The sequence below is a fragment of the Mus pahari genome, chromosome 4, assembly GCF_900095145.1.
Source record: "Mus pahari chromosome 4, PAHARI_EIJ_v1.1, whole genome shotgun sequence".
Lineage (NCBI taxonomy): Eukaryota > Metazoa > Chordata > Mammalia > Rodentia > Muridae > Mus > Mus pahari.
In genome coordinates, this window is record NC_034593.1 from 80,644,864 (window position 1) to 80,662,326 (window position 17,463).

The 17,463-nt window shown below is 43.8% G+C and overlaps 1 protein-coding gene across 2 annotated transcripts in view; it reads left to right on the forward strand.

Annotated features, from left to right (window-relative positions):
- The window catches only part of Nup210l (nucleoporin 210 like), a 108,638-nt gene that overhangs the window by 80,031 nt on the left and 11,144 nt on the right, over positions 1 to 17,463 (forward strand). For both annotated transcript variants that reach the window (XM_021196630.1, XM_029538124.1), the window contains exons 28-34: positions 538 to 696; positions 1,145 to 1,236; positions 4,556 to 4,730; positions 6,119 to 6,294; positions 8,517 to 8,734; positions 13,778 to 13,914; positions 15,698 to 15,821. In XM_021196630.1, the coding sequence (XP_021052289.1) occupies positions 538 to 696; positions 1,145 to 1,236; positions 4,556 to 4,730; positions 6,119 to 6,294; positions 8,517 to 8,734; positions 13,778 to 13,914; positions 15,698 to 15,821 (1,081 nt within the window). The remainder of the gene's footprint in view (positions 1 to 537; positions 697 to 1,144; positions 1,237 to 4,555; positions 4,731 to 6,118; positions 6,295 to 8,516; positions 8,735 to 13,777; positions 13,915 to 15,697; positions 15,822 to 17,463) is intronic.

Here is a 17,463-nt window from a genome sequence, read left to right on the forward strand (position 1 = left end):
AACAAAAAAAACAAAAACCTCAAGAACAGAAAAGATTTGTCTTATTTTTTTAATGAGACTAAGAAAGAAAGAAAAATATCAGATCCTATTTCAAAAATGAGAGTAAGGGAGAAGAAGGAGAAAGAGGAAAGGAGGAGAGGGGAAATTACTAAAGGGGAGAAAAGAAAGAGAAAAGGAAAGAGGAAGTCAGAGGCCAGGAGGAGAGGGACTAACATGCACGCCATACCACACAAGTCCTGCTCTGAACTCTCTAAGTATCTAGAAACGACCTTGGACATTTTTTTTTTTTTTGAGACTACTATTACATAGCTCTGACTGTCCTGGAACCCCCCTATGTGCACCAGGCTGGCCTCAGAAGCACAGAGATCCACGCCCAGCTTACCTTGAACTCTGACCCTCCTACCTCTGCCCCTTGAGCACTCCTCCAGGCCTGCCAAGCTTGGGATGGAGCCCAGGCCTCCCTGTGTGAGAAGCAAGCACAGAGCCTCCAGCCCAGCCCCCGGGGATGCTTTCTCAGCCCATCCCTTTACCGTCTAGGTATTTCTACAACTTCCAGCTGAGAACAACTTTGCCATGGTTGTCCACACAAAAGCAGCTGGCAGGACTACGATCAAGGTCACGGTCCGCAGTAAGAACAGCTCCTTTGAGCAGTTTGAGGGGAATCTGCTGGAGCTGTCCGATGAGATTCAGATCCTGGTAAGCACCCACCTGAATCCTGTTTCTATAGATGAGGAAGCCTGTGTTGCTAGGCACAGCTCTGGCCTGTAGCTGTAACTAAGCTCTCACACATGTTATTCACTACATCCTAGAAGAAAAACTGAGTGCTTGCTGACAAAGCCTGAGAGCCTGAGTTTGATTCCTTAAACCCACATGAAAAAGGCAGATACAGTGAGTGGTACACATCTGTAATCCTAGACCCTCTAAGAGATGAGAGGCTAAGACAGAATCGCCCAGAAACTCTGGGCCACCGCCTGCAGTGGCACGGCAGAAATAAGAGAAATCCTGCTTCAGTAAGGCTGGAGTTGTCCTCTGACCTCCACACAACACACAATCCCCACTGCATGGCCCAGAGACCCACCATACATAAATAGATATCATAGTTATCCTTTCCTGAAATAAGGGAAAAATTATTTTCTCCCATTAGGTATTTGAAAAACTTCAACTTTTCTATGCAGACTGTCAACCTGAGCGGATTCTGATGCCTATGAATTCTCAGCTCAAGCTGCACACCAACAGGTAAGGAAGAAGAAGGAAAGCAGGTTCCTGCATGAAGAAACTTCAGTACAGTGTTGCACACGGGGGCTGGGGAGGTGGCTCAGCAGGTAGGGTCTGAACACTGCCCAGCAAGCCACTGGAGCACAGACTACAAAATTCTCTCCTCCCCCTCCCTTCCCCCTCCCCTCCCTCTTCCTCCCCCTCTTCCCTCTCCTTTGTTTCTCTCTCTCTCTCTCTCTCTCCTCTTCCCTCTCCTTTGTTTCTCTCTCTCTCTCTCTCTCTCTCTCTCTCTCCCTCTCTCTCTCTCCCTCCCTCCCTCCCTCTCTCTGATAAATAAAGTTTAGGGCTGGCAAGTGCTTATAAAGGTGCTTAGGGCACAAGCCTGATGACTCAAATTTGACCCCAGAACCAAAAAGCAAGATGTGAGGCATCAGGTATGGAGTGGGAAGTACAGAGGCAGAGACAGCTCGTGCACACCTGTGCGCGCATGCACGTGTATCTGTATGAGTTCAAGGCTAGCCTGGTCTACAGAGGGACTTCTGGGACAGACAAGACTACACAAAGAAACCTTGTCTCAAAGAAAAAAAAATGATGTTTTTAATTGAAATTGGAAAGAGCTACCATTTACTCTTAAGTGATTTTTCTAATCTGAATAATGTTTCAGAAATGAAATAATTTATACAACATAAACATAATCCAAAGGTGTGTGTGATTGCATATTATAAGAGTTTATGTGAGCCAGGCGTGGTGGTGCATGCCTTTAATCCCAGCACTCAGAAGGCAGAGGCAGGCGGATTTCTGTGTTTGAGCCCAGCCTGGTCTACAAAGTGAGTTCCAGGATAGCCAGGGCTACACAGAGAAACCCTGTCTTGAAAAATCAAAGGGGGGGGGGGAGAGTGTATGTGTATGAATATATGTGTATGTGAGTGTGAATAAAAGAATATATGTGTATATGAGTATGTGTGTGACTGTGTAAGAATGTATATGAGTATGTGTGTGTGTGAGTGTGAGTATATAAGAGTGTATATGTGTATGAATATGTGTGTGTAAGTATATTGTGTATCTATGTATGTGTGTTTATAAGTGTATGTGAGTGAGTATGTATGTATATGAGTGTGAGTGTGAGAGAGTGCTTGTGTATATGAATGAGTGTGTGAATATGTGTGTGTGCTTGTACGTACCACAGTGAGCATGTGGAGGACAGTGCTCACCTTCAGCAGTCAATTCTCTCCTTCCCTGATAGGACCCTACGATCAAAACCAAGTTGTACTTTTGTGTCAGACACTTTTCTTTTTCACCAAGTTGCTATCCCATTAGCCTGTAATAACCTCCATTTTGTATGTTGAGACAGGGACTCATTATGTCCAAGCTGTCCTCAACTCTCTATGTAACTGAGGGCGACCGTGGACTGCTGATGTTCCTGCTTCTACCTCCTCAGTGCTGGGAGTACAAGTGTGTGCCAACACGCCTGACTTCCCATGAGTGTTTGGGACAGGGTCCCGACATCTCGTTCCTGCTACCCAGCTCCCTAAGTGTAGCTACAGTTGTGTGCCACCACACCCCATTTAGTTTTTTTAAAATAATTTTTGTTTATTTTATTTACATTAATATAATACAGCTGTCTTCAGACACACCAGATGATAGATCCTGTGACAGATGGTTGTGAGCCACCATGTGGTTGCTGGGATTTGAACTCAGGACCTCTGGAAGAACAGTCAGTGCTCTTAACCATTGAGCCATCTCTTCAGTCCCCCACCCCATTTATTTTTACTCTCTGACTGTTGTGAATGGTGATGCTGTGGACATAAATTATGAATCAGTGTTTGTTTGGATATCTGCTTTTAATTATTTTGTCCAAATAATTTTTTTAATACTCAACAGGATTTGACTTTTAAAGAGAAAAAAATAGGCCTGAGGTTAGTGGCTTATGCCTGTAGTCCCAGAACATGAGGATGTAGAGACATGTTCTGGCTAGTTTTATGTAAAGCTGACACACACTAGAGCCATCTGAGAGGAGGCAACATCAATTGAGAAACTGCCTCTATAAAATCAGGCTGTAGGCATTCTCATAATGACCGATGTGGGAGGGTCCCGTCCACTGTGGGTGGTGCCACTCCTGGGCTAGTGGCGTTAGGTTCTATAAAAAAGCAGGCTGAGTAAGCCATGAAGAGCAAGCTAATAAACAGCACCTTTCCATAGCCTCTGAATCAGCTCCTACGTCTAGATTCCTGCCCTGCTCGAATTCCTGCCCCGACTCCCCTCAATCATGGACTGTTACTGGAAGAATAAGACAAGCAAACCTTTTCCTCCCCAAGTTGCTTTTCGTGTTTCATCACAGCAATAGAAACCTTAACTAAGACAGGAAGGTCAGGGATTCAAGGTCATCCTTGACTATATAAGGAACTTAAGGTCAGCCTGGAATATAGGAGACTGGGGGGGGGGGAGCAGGAAAGGGGACAGCCAAAGCTGGGCATGATGGCTCACACCTGCATATGTCAGTACCAGAGAGGTGGAGGGAGAATCAAGTGTCAAGTTAGCCTTTAGCTACATAGTGAGCCTGCCTGGGTTACATGAGACCTTGCCTTAAAACACAGTTGTATAATCTTTGGGTCTGGTTGCTTTTGGTGTGTGATTTTTTTTTTTTCTTTTTAGTTTGTGACTTTTGTGGGGGAGGACTTTTTTTTTTTTGTATGGGGAAACAAGGTCTCTCTTTGTATACTGGAGCTCACTGTGTAGACCAGACAGGCCTCAAAATCACAGAGTTCTGTGCCTCTGCTTCCCGAGTGCTGGGATTAAATGGCCTCTTCAAGGGTTTCATTTTCCTTTTTTTTTTTTTTAAAAAAAAAAAGATTTACTTATTTTATGTATATGAGTACACTGTAGCTGTCTTCAGACACACCAGAAGAGGGCATTGGATCCCATTACAGATGGTTGTGAACCACCTTATGGTTGCTGGGTATTGAACTCAGGACCTCTGGAAGAGCAGTCAGTGCTTTTAACCGCTGAGCCACCTCTCCAGCCCTATTTTCATTTTCTTAGCATTTGTTTTTGTTTTTATATGCATGTGTGTGTTGTTGTATGAGCTGACATGCTCTCTGTACACTGCTTATTTTTCGAGTTTTTAGTTTTCTGAGACAGGGTTTTCCCATATAGCCCATGCTAGCCTAGAGTCCCCTCTATGGTCCAGGTTCCTTTCATAAGCATTGCAGTCCTGTTGCCTCAGCCGTTGATGCAGAAGTACAGGCAAGCCAACACACTCATCCCTGTCTTGTCAGTCTTCACTGCTTCCCCCTGATCAGCCAGGGTTCCCAAGACTGCCTGCTTGCTGTTTATCTCCTAGAGAAGGCGCAGCCTTTGTGAGTTCCCGTGTTCTCAAGTGTTTCCCTAACTCCTCTGTCATTGAAGAAGATGGTGGAGGGCTCCTGAGGTCTGGATCCATTGCGGGTACTGCAGTATTGGAAGTCACTTCTATAGAACCTTTTGGAGTCAATCAAACAACCATAACTGGAGTTCAGGTGAGTCAGGGACTAAATCAATAAAATAATGGGGCCTATGGTATAGCTTAGTACTAGAGTCCTTGCCTAGCATACAGAAGCACTAAGTAAATGGCCTGGGAGAAATGTCCTCTCCTGAGAATTAAGACAAGTGAGCATGTCAGAGCAGATCCTGACGTGGCTTCAAAGCATCATTTTAAAAGAGACCTTCACGCCCTTGATGGAAGGGATTAGCCTACAGCTTTGCAGAGCCCAGTGAGAGCAGAGTTCCACAGTGCTTCTGTTAGAAGCTGGCTATGGTGGTGCATGTCTTTAATCCTAGCACTCAGCAAGCTGAGACACAAGGATTGTTGCATATTCAAGGTCAGCATGGGTTACAGAGTGAGCCTATATCTCAGAAAACAAATAAATGTCTGACTTCTCTATAGAATTAAAATTTTTAGAGTGTGCCGGGCATGGTGGCGCACGCCTTTAATCCCAGCACTTGGGAGACAGAGGCAAGTGGATTTCTGAGTTTGAGGCCAGCCTGTTCTACAAAGTGAGTTCCAGGACAGCCAGGGCTACACAGAGAAACCCTGTCTAGAAAAACCAAAAAAAAAAAAAAAAAAAAAAAAATTTAGAGTGAAAAGAGGCCTCAGAAAACTTCTTGGCTTCCTGGCTCAGATCAAATGTAGAAAAGGTCCCAGAGGCATGTTAATCTAACACCAGGCTTTCAGATATTGGATATGTGCTGTATTCCAGCCCATATATTAGTCCTGCTGTGTGCATTTCCTCCTTTTACTATAGAGCTATGAAGTGACAAACTGGGATCAGATTGTTTCTCTCTTACTGCCATATAGCTTTCATACTATGGGAAAAATCTCCTGTATTCCTGATAACAGTCACTTGGTGATAGACCCCAAGCACTCTTCGGAGAGTAGACCAACCCCACTCCAGCCTCTCTTCACCTGCCAGCTTAAATAATGAAGCAGCCATTGCCTGTATTTCCTTTCACTACAAGCATGTCAAATCAAAAGCTCTTTCCTACAAAGGAATACTGGGGCTGTGGAAATGGCTCAGTGAGTAACAGCACTCATACAAGCCTGAGTTCAGATCCCCAGAATCCAAAAAAGAGCCAGATGCAATAAATAGTGCAAGCATCTGTAATCCCAGAGGGCCTACAAGATGTGGGAGGCAAAGACGAGAGAAACTGCAGAAACTCAAGGGACTGCTAGCCTGGCTTAAACAGCAGTCAGGAGGCCTGGTCAAGATAGGAAGGCAGGGGACAAACACCAGACAGTTGTTCTCTCATCTCTACACACATGCCACACATACCCTCAAGGCTTGTGGCCTCCGTTATAGATTCTAGAGTGTGATAGCAGCTCTTGGCCAGTGACATTCTCTGTACTAGTGGGGTTTGTCTCCCACAGGTAGCACCAGTGACTTACCTTCGATTGAGCAGCTACCCCAAGCTATACACAGCACAAGGAAGGACCCTGTCAGCCTTTCCTTTGGGCATGTCTCTCACCTTTATTGTTGAGTTTTATAATAACATCGGAGAAAAATTCCACACCCACAATACTCGGCTTTATATGGCTCTGAACAGGTATGGTCAACGGGGCGTGGTTGGCAGTGCAGTAGAAACCTGACAAGTTAACTCAATGTTCAGCGCCAGTTTCAACAGATTCCTCTTACACTCTGAGCTTGGAATCTGACCTCGATTTCTTTTGTCAGAATGAAAATAATGAGCCACAGGTGGTAATACAGGCATGGAATCCCGGGAATAAGGAATTCAAAGTGGGAAATCTCTGAGTCAAAGCAAGCAGAGTAAGCATGGACTCCGTGCTTAGCAATGAGCTCCAGTCCAGCGTGGGCTACAGAGTATAATCCTGTTCTAAGGTGCAGGAGGCTGAGATGACTAGAAATATAGCTTCGAGGTACAACACTCCTAATGCGTGTAAAGCAATGGTTTGTTCTCAGCAACACACATACACACACATGCACATGCACATGCACATGCACACACAGCCAGAACCAATTAAAGAGTGTCGTCAGCTGGGCTTGATGCCTGTAATCACAGTTCTTAGAAGGATGACACAGGAGGGTGGCCATGAGATAAGGCAGTTCAAAATGGCTAGAGAGATGGCTCAGCAGTTCAGAGTGCTTACGGCACTTGCAGAGAACTGAATTCAGTTCCCTAGCATCCATATCAGGAAAGCCCCAACCACAGGATCCAATGCTCTCTTCAGCCTCTGTGTGTGGCCACACACACACACACACACACCCCACCCCCCACATACACATACCCCCCCACACACACACACATACACACACACAGAGAGCGGTATTTTCAGCCAATCTGGTGATGCATGGCCTTTGATCCCAGCACTCTGGAGGCAGAGACAGGCCAGCCTGGTCTACGGGGCAAGGCCAGCGCTTCCTAGGGCTCTATAGTGAGACCCTGTTCCAAAAACAAAACAATGCTGTTAATTAAGAAAGTTTAGAGTAGGTTTTGAATCTTCAAGTATTAGTTTATAAGATATACACAAGGAACTATCTATTATCAGAGAGCCACTCAGTGCCTTCCTTCTTTGGAGCCCCTCACACTCAGCAATTGTTTTTTCTTGCCCCTAATAAATCTTTCATTTCACACGCCTTTAATCCCAGCACTCGGGAGGCAGAGGCAGGCGAATTTCTGAGTTCGAGGCCAGCCTGGTCTACAAAGTGAGTTCCAGGACAGCCAGGGCTATACAGAGAAACCCTGTCTCGAAAAACCAAAAAAAAAAAAAAAAAAATATTTCATTTAAGATAAAATAGACAGCTTGACTCAAGCCAGATATTATGACACTCCCATAATCCCAGTACATTTCTTGAGAGAGAGAGGCAGGAGGATCAGGAATACTGTGATATTCTCAACTACACAGGAGTTTGAGGCTAGCCTATACTATATGAAACTCTCTCAAAACAACACCAAAAAAGTTTTATTGTGACAGGATGTGGTATTGAAAACCTTTAATCCCAGCATTCAAGAGGCAGAAGCAGGCAGATCTCTGTGAGCCCGAAGCCAGCCTGGTTTGGATAGCAAGTTCCAGGACAGCTGGGATGCATAGTGAGACCCTGTCTTTAAAAACAAAACAAAGAACCTTTATTAGCAAGAGCCAAGTGTGTCTTTAATCCCAGCACTTAGGCAGCCCATACCCATAATCCTAGAGTTTGGGAAGTGGAGGCAAGGGGATCAAAAATTTGAGATTAAAAAAAAAAAAAAAATTGAGGTTATCCTGAGCTACATACAGGATCAAGGAGGGACTGGTTTACCTGAGACCCTCCCTCAATGAGGTGGCTCAGCAAGGCACTGGCTGCCAAGCCTGATAACCTAGGTTCAGTTTTCAGAACCCAGAGAGTGAAAGGACAGAACTCATATCCTAAAAGTTGTCCTCTGACTATCATACATGTGCCCATCACACACAGAGACAATTAATAAAAACTTTGAAACAAACTTATGGTAGGTTTTCACCCCTCGATCTTTTCCTATGTAGTGCCTCTCTATAGGAATTGTTCATGTTTGGGACAGGATCTTGCTTTGTAGCTCTGGCTAGCCTGGTATTCACTATAAACACCAAACTGCTTTCTGCTGGTAGCCGGGCCTTCTGCATGCTGGCCCAACATCCCGTCCCTGAGCGCACGCTCCGCTGCTCTGCTCCATGCTGGCCCAACATCCCGTCCCTGAGTGCACGCTTCGCTGCTCTGCTCCATGCTGGCCCAACATCCCGTCCCTTAGCGCATGCTCCGCTGCTCTTTTCTGACTCTGCCTTTCGTGTCTGCTTTCAGAGATGACTTGCTGCTTATTGGACCAGGAAATAGAAACTATACATATATGGCCCAGGCTGTGAATAAAGGGGTGACAGTTGTGGGACTCTGGGACCAAAGACATCCTGGCATGGCAGATTACATCCCTGTTGCTGTAGAACACGCCATTGAGCCAGACACCAAGCTTATCTTTGTTGGAGATGTCATCTGCTTCAGCACTCAGCTTGTCAATCAGCATGGTGGGTATATGTCTCCTTAACCACAAGCAGAGGACAGTTCTGTTGGGTGGGGTGGTGCGCACCTTTATTCCCAGCACTAGGGAGGCAGAGGAAAGTGGATCTCTGTGAGTTTAAGACTAGTTTGATCTGTATAACCAGTTCCAGATTAGCTAGGGCTACATAACGAGACCCTATCTCTCCAGCACCCCAAAAAGTATTTATTTATTTTGTTTCTAATGACATTTATGTATTGGGGGGGGGGGGACAAGAACAAGTTGGAGGACTTGGATCCCAGGGATTGAACTCAGGTTAGTGGCAGGAGCCCTTGCCCGCTAAGCTATCTGATGGTTTAGAGCATTTCATTATCTGTCATTCTAGCTGAGTGACCATTTTTCTCAATAACCAATTAGAAGTTGACTAGTAGCACTTATCAACTATCTACTGAACACAACTTTATATTCTATAATGTAGATAATCTGGGGTACTTTGTGTTCATCTCAGCTTTTGAAGGAAGGTAAGTAACTTATAGGTTAAAATTAATAAAAGTGCCAGGCACGGTGGCATACACCTTTGATCCCTGCACTCAGGAGGCAAAGGTAAGCAGATCTCTATGAGTTCAAGGCCACCCTGGTCTACGAAGTGAATTCCAGTACAGCCAAAGCTACACAGAGAAATCCTGTCTCTAAAAACTAAATAAAATAAAATAAAATTATAAAAGCTGGCATAGAGAGATAGCTCCATGATTAAGAGCACTTCTTTTTTTTTTTCAAGAGCACTTATTATTAATAGGACCTGAGTTCAATTCCTAGTGCCCACATGGTGACTCATAACCATCTGTAACCCTCTTCCAACCTCCATTGGAAACAGGCATATATGTAGTGTACATATGTGCATGTAGGCAAAACATTCATATACAAAATTTAAAAGTATACAAATATTTAAAATTATAATAATAAAAGAAAAAAATCAATGGGGCTTTAGTTTGGGGAACCAAGTACACACACACACACACACACACACACACACACACACACACACAGTTCTATGAGGCAACAATCAAGGCAAGGACTAATCCAATGTCTGATAGATTACTGTGGTAAGTTTATGGAGCCAAGTTCGAGTTCATGCATGCACTCATTGGATGTATGGTGCATATGCCCAGACACACACGTGAAGGTCAGAAGACAACTTGGTGGGGTTGGTTCTTCCTTCCACAGGGGCCTCGGGGATCAAATTCAGGTCATGAGGCTTACACAGCAAGCACTTGCACTATCCTAGCCAAAACATTTGCTAGCCCTAAACTATCTTGACCTGCAAAATATTTCTATTGGAAGAAAGTTCTATTAAGTTCAATAAAAATGATAGAAAATAGCCAGGCAGTGGTGGCGCACGCCTTTAATCCCAGCACTCAGGAGGCAGAGGCAGGCGGATTTCTGAGTTCGAGGCCAGCCTGGTCTACAAAGTGAGTTCCAGGACAGCCAGGGCTATACAGAGAAACCCTGTCTCGAAAACACACACACACACACACACACACACACACACACACACACAAAGATAGAAAATTATTCCTTGGATTCAATCCCTAGCATCCAAAAATAAAAAGTAAATCTCTCCTTGGCTAGGAAATGTTAATTCTTTGACTTTACAGACAGTATATCTGAAAGTGGTATGTATTGCCACAAGTCATCTGTTGTGGAGCCCTGTTCTCTAAGCATACAGCCATCATTTGTATCAGAGCAGTGGGACTCCTAGGAAACCCCTACGTCAGACTTGTTCATTGGAATGTTGCCTCATAGAAGAAAGGGCTAGAGGGTGTCATTAGAGCCTCACCCTTGGTATCTCAGTTAGTTGTTTGTAGTTCTGCCCTAATTGCAGACAACCTCCTAGTCTTAGGAGGTACTAAAGTACAGACTTAGTGCCGAAGGCTCACTGGGGGAGGGACCACATCTGTGCAGCTACATTAGTTTCCCAAGTAGGATTTTGATTTGTTTAGTCACTAGCATCCTAGAAGAGGAGAGCAGTTATTTGTGACTTCCCAGGAAAGAGTTCCTACAGCCATCCATGTCTGACTGGCTGGATGGTGTAGAGCTTTGGCTTTGGCCTCTTATAGAGAGAATTTTGGTTTCTTTGAAAAACACAAAAATATTATAGGCATATGTTTTCATTGTATCCCAGTCGTGGGATATGGGGCTGGTTCAGATTGTCCATAGCAGCTGACTATGGTTTGCCTTGTGCTTTAGCAAGGGTGTGATTTTGCCAGTGGCAAATAGTTTCTGCAATTGAGTGACATTTGGAATTCTGGGAACTTTTCATAAAGTATATAAGTGAAGAGCCCCAAGAGGTAGAGGAGATGTTGTTGGTTGATTGCTGATGGCCAGGGTTTGTTAAGTACAAAGAAGAAAGAAGAAATCAGATACCCTAACAGCGAAGATCAGCAGGAAGTAGTCTGATGTCATTGCCCCTTTCCCTCACCCTTTTTTCTCTGCCTACTGTTAGGGGGGTTAAAAGGTGGAAAAGAGGTGTAGAGAGGTAGAAGAAAAAAGAACCCACAAAGTAGCAAAAGACAGCTCTAGCCTCTTCCCTGGGACCTATCAGAGTTAAGCCTGCAACATTGGACCTATGCGACTCTAATATGCACTGCATGCTTTATACCAGTTACAAAGGTTGCTTTAATCATCAAGGTCAAATTATCCGGCCTTGGAGGTGACCTTCAATGACCAGGGGACAGCCCTAAGCCAGTAAGTTAATCTTGCTTCAAAGTCAGTAATAAAAATTATAATTCCACAATTGGATGAAGCAAATGTTATTTAACATTTATGGGGGTGGGGGTGGGGCATGGGTGGAGGTGTCATGATGCACATCCGAAGGCCAGAGGACAACTTTCAAAAGTTAGTTTTCTCTTCTCTGCCACCATGTGGATCCTGAAAATTAACTCAGGTCATCAGGCGCAAGTTCCTTTCCCTGCTGAGCATCTCGCTGGCCCCAGAAGCAAGGCTTTTTAGCTGGGTTTGTGCCAGAACCACCCTTCAGTTTTGCATTCTGGAATTTTGGAAGACAGCTAAATTCATACTACAAAGGATAAGGAAGCAGAAGGCCTATATGTCAGGATTAGAAATCCAGTCAGTGTCAGGTGTAGTGGCATATACCTTTAATCCCAGGATTTGGGAGGCAGAGGTAGGCAGTTCAAGGCCACACCTGGTCTACATACCAAGTTTAGGATAGTCAAGGATACACTGTGAGACCCTGCCTCAAAAGAGAAAATGGAGCCGGACGGTGGTGGCGCACACCTTTAATCCCAGCACTCGGGAGGCAGAGGCAGGCGGATTTCTGCGTTCGAGGCCAGCATGATCTACAAAGTGAGTTCCAGGATATCCAGGGCTACACAGAGAAACTCTGTCTCAAAAAAAAAAAAAAAACAAAACAAAACAAAAGAGAGAGAGAGAGAGAGAGAGAGAGAGAGAGAGAGAGAGAGAGAGAATGGGATGGAGAGATGGCTCAGCAGTTAAGAGCACCCAGGTTCAGTCTGAAGGGATTCTTGCTAGCCTGAACAAAGCAAATGTGACTCTGGAAGGCCTTGTCCTTCTCTTCCATTCCTTCTGCTTTGATTCAAAACAAAACAAAACAAAAAATACTGTTAGATTGCATTACTAAAGCTAGCCACCAAGGTCTATTCCCTTATTTGGCCATTTCTTCCCCCTAAGGCTGACTACCAAGGTCCAGCTATAAAATTATTGAAGTCCAACAATCAAAAGCCCTCTTTAGTTAACCTAATTGACATGCCCAATTATTAGACACATCATCCTAACAAGGGGTTTCCCTTTTACCTTTATAATAGCTGCCGTTTATGGGCCACACCCGTCTCTTCTCTATCCAGAGGCAGTCTTTTGTCCCCACAAAAAAAAAAAAAAAAAAAAAAAAAAAAAATTCCTTCCCCTCTTCAATTTCCCCTTTCCCCCTCTCCCTCTATTCCTCCTTGCTCTCTGTCTCTCTAGGACAAATATGTCTCCTTTGTTCTGAGATTTTACTTGGTCTTGAGGTGTCGTGAGCCAACAAGAGAGGATCCCAACACCCACATGGTGGCCCACAGCATCTATAACTGGGATTCCAGGGAATCTATTACCATCTTCTGTTGATTTTTTTGTTTTGTTTTGTGTTTTGTATTTTGGTTTTGATTTGGTTTGGTTTGGTTTGGTTTTGGTTGTTTGCCAAGGTTTTTCTGTGTAGCCCTACCTCTCCTAGAACTCTCTCTGTGAACCAGCTGACTTCAAACTCAGAGAGCTACTTGCTTCCAGAGTGCTAGGATTTGGGATTAAAGGCATATACCACCACAGCCAAAAACGCCATCTTCTGTTCTCTGAGGGTACCAGCCATGTGTGATATACAGACATACATGCAGGTAGTACTTATACATACACACACACACACATAAAAAGTTTTTTAAAAATTAAAAGCTGGACATATGCCTTTAATCTCAGCACTCAGGAGGCTGAGGCAGGCAGATCTCTTGAGTTCAAAGCTAGCCTAGTCTAAAGACCAAGTTCAAGGACAGCCAAGGCTATACAGAGAAACCCTGTCTCAAAAATAAACAAACCAACAAATAAGCAAGCAAGAACAACAACAAAAGAAGAAGATTTGGAATATAACTTAACCTTTGGAATTCTTTTGCCACTGTGCAACTTAAACCAAATTAAACCAGTCCTGCCTCCTGCCTCCTGCCTCCTGCCTCCTGCCTCCTACCAATCTGTACTTTGTCACCTTTGTCCTGTTGACATGAGCTCAAAGCAAATTCACGCTTGGCAAGATCTAATGAAGGTTTAATGCAGTTTTCCTTTTTTCTAAGGTCAGATGTATTGTTCACCTCACTAGAGCTAGCGTTATTCTGAGGGCAGTAAGTAGATTTTTGTATTGCTGGCATGATCTGGGAAGGGAAATCTGATATTCAGAAAGCTACCCACATTCTTGAAAACAGAGTGGTCTTGCATGCCTGATTGTGACTTTGAATAAAGTAGTTTATGAATTTACACTGAAAATTGCAGCCAAGCACTTTCTCTGGTCTCTTCCCAGGTGAGCCTGGGGTGTGGATGATTTCTACCAACAATATTGTACAGACAGACACGGTCACTGGAGTAGGAGTGGCTAGGAGCCCAGGAACTGCAACAATTTTTTATGACATCCCTGGAGTTGTGAAAACATTTCGAGAGGTACACCCAACTGGACCACAGCTCAAGAGACTAGAGCGATGGTGCATTTATTGGCTACCATGCAGAAAACATCCTAGGATGGAAGTGCATTTGCTAACAGACACCAAAACAGTCAGCGAGCTGGGGAAATACTGCAGAGATAAAGAGCACTCGCTAACATGCACAAGGTCCTCGATTCCATACCCACCTAAAAACAAACAAACAAAAGCAATTCTTATTATTAGCAGTTAAGGCCGGGCGTGGTTGCGCATGCCTTTATCCTATCAGAGTTAAGCCTGCAATTCAGGCAGGTGAATTTCTGAGTTCAAGGCCAGCCTGGTCTACAAAGTTCCAGGACAGCCAGGGCTACACAGAGAAACCCTGTCTCGAAAAAACAAAAACAAAAACAAAACAAACAAACAAACAAACAAACAAAAAAAGCAGTTAGAATTCTTCCCAGAACTGTGACTGATCTGATTTCTGTTCTAAGAGATCACTATTAGTGTTTGACTCAGGGTGCATATTCTAAAATTGGATTGAGGGCTGGAGAGATGGCTCAGGGGTTAAGAGCACTCAATACTTTTCCAGAGGTCCTGAGTTCAATTCCCAGCAACCACATGGTGGCTCACAACCATCTGTAATGGTATCCAATGTGTATGAAGACAGCTACAGTGTACGCATATACATAAAATAAGTAAATCTTTAAATAAATAAATAAATAAATAAATAAGAATTGGATCTACAAAAGGGAGGGTTAACATGGCCCCTGCACAATGATGACACACAAATTTGTGGGGTTTTTGTTTGTTTGTTTGGTTGGTTGGTTGGTTGGTTGGTTTTTCGAGACAGGGTTTCTCTGTGTAGCTGTGGCTGTCCTGGAACTCACTTTGTAGACCAGGCTGGCCTTGAACTCAGAAATCCACCTGCCTCTGCCTCCCAAGTGCTGGGATTAAAGGCGTGTGCCACTACTGCCTGGCAACACGCAAATTTGTGAAGCATTCCATATTTGTATGGGGGAGGACTGGGAGATAGCTCAGCAGGTAACCCAGAACCAATGCAAAAAGCCAGATGTGATGATACTCATCTGTAATCCAACACTCCTATTGTGAGACAGGAGGCAGAGACAGGAAATCTGTCAGATGCCTTCTTAGTAGCAGAAACAAGAGAGACCCTGCCTCAAAACAAGAGAGAGGACAGAGTGAGCCAACTCTGGAAAAGTTGCCCCTTAACTTCCACAGACATGGCATGCATGCACCCACATTCCCACATATAAAATAAATCTTAAATGGATCATTGTGAGTATGGTTCTACATGTCTGTAATCCCAGCATGCAGAAGGTTGAGGCAATATTGATGAAACTAGAATTCAAGGAAAACCGTGGCTACACTGTGGGGTCCAGGCCAACCTGGGCTACAGTGTAAGGCCTTGTCTCAAAACAAAATAAGAATATTTCTTCTGGGATGTAGCTCAGTTTGTAGAGTGCTTTATTGATGTACATGAAGTCCGGGTTTGAGTGCCACCACATAAATCAGGTATGCCTTTAGTCCCAATACTAGGGGTGTGAAGGTGGGGGCTGGAAGATCAGAAATTCAAGGTCACCCTAGGCTATAAAGGGAGATGCAGGTTAGCCTGGAATACATGATAATAATAACAACTTTTCAGAAGTAAACAGACTTTGCGTTTCTCAAATACATCAGAATGCCAATTTTGTATTTGTATGATTTGTATGAAGTGGATACTTTTGGCTGAAATAAGTACTGGGTAACAATGGAGGGGACCTGGTTTTCCTTTGGTTTGCTGACAGGTAGTAGTCAATGCATCATCAAGATTGACACTCAGCTATGACCTGAAAACTTACCTCACCAATACCCCCAATGCAACTGTATTCAAACTCTTCATCAGCACAGGCAGAAACGTCAACCTCAAAGGTAAGGAGTTTCTCCACAGGCCTCTTGGTTATGTCCATCTCGCTTATCTTCCCTCAGTCATTTTACTCCTTTGGGTTAATATGTTTCCTTTTATTGGCTATGCTTAGTAGTAAATAAATACCTGTAATGCTAGCATGTGAAAAGCTAAGACATGGACTGGGGAGATGGCTTGGAGGTTAAGAGCAATGGCTACCCTTCCTTAGGACGCAGGCTTAATCCCCTGACACAGGGCAGCTCACAACTGTCTGTATCTCCAGCTCAAGGGGTCTGACACCCTAATAGAGACATACATGTGGATAACCACAAATGCACATAAAATTTTAAACAATTCTTAGGAGGGGTAAAGAGATGGCTCCATAGTTAAAAGCACTGGCTGCTTTTCCAGAGGACCTAGGTTCAATTCCCAGAACTCACATGGCAGTTTACAACTGTCTGTAACCCCAGAGAATCTGACATTCTTACCCAGATATAAATGAAAATAAATAAATCATTTTTGTTAAATCTTAAAAGAGAGAGAGAAGCTAAGAAACAAGTATTGCAGCATGTTCAAGGCCACCCTTATGGCAAGATCCTACCTCAAAAACAAAAAATTTCATCTTACTTCAAAACTGCCTCCAATTTATAAAGATTTTTATTAAATTGTGTGTAGGTATGTGGGTATGTGCACATGAATGTAGGTGGCCTCAGTGGCCAAACAGGTTTCATGGGTGCTCGTAACTGGTCTTTGCTACTTTGTGGGTTCTTCTTTTTCCCACCCTTGATCCCCCCTCCCCTAGTTTCACCCTCTATCAGTACATAACAGAGAAAGAAGGAGAGAGGCATTGGAGAGAAATGTCTGAATTTAATTTCTTTCCTTTTGTTTCTTCTTCAAGCATGCCTAGTAACAAACCTAAACCAACCCTCCCCCCTAAATGGTCAACACTCATCCGTTCCACCTCTTGGGGCCCTAGCATTTAAATCCCCTCTGAAAAGTTCCCATAATTCCAAATGTCACACAGTCGCAGAAACTATCTGCAGCTGGCAAATCCACACCACTGCTAAAGTACGAGGCAAATCATAGTCAGGTGCTGTGAAGCAGTCCCATATTCCAGGTGTGGGCCTGGGATTAACACCTGGGAAAACACTTTCTTATATTTCTGTGCTTTTTTTTTAAACATTTATTCATTACTATATGTAAATGTAGCTGTCTTCAGACACCAGAGGAGCTTTAGATCTCATTACAGATGGTTGTGAGCCACCATGTGGGTACTGGGATCTGAACTCAGGACCTCCAGAAGAGCAGTCAGCGCTCTTAACTGCTGAGCCATCTCTCCAGCCCCCATTTCTGTGCTTTTTAAAGAAACCAAAATTCTAGAATTCTCACTACAGGTGCTGAGAACTGAACTTGGGTTCTTAGAAGAGCAATGAGTGTTCTTAACTACTGAGTCATCTCTCTAGCCCTTGACTTGGTCTTGGTATATAAACTGAAATCTGTGAGATTTCCATAATTATGACTGGATTAAAGTTTGGATTTTATTCTTTATGGTGTTGGAGATCAGTGGTAGGGTCCTGTACATGCTAAGTAAGCAAGCATTTATTTTATTTTATTTTTTAAAGATTTATTTATTTATTATATGTAATTACACTGTAGCTGTCTTCAGAC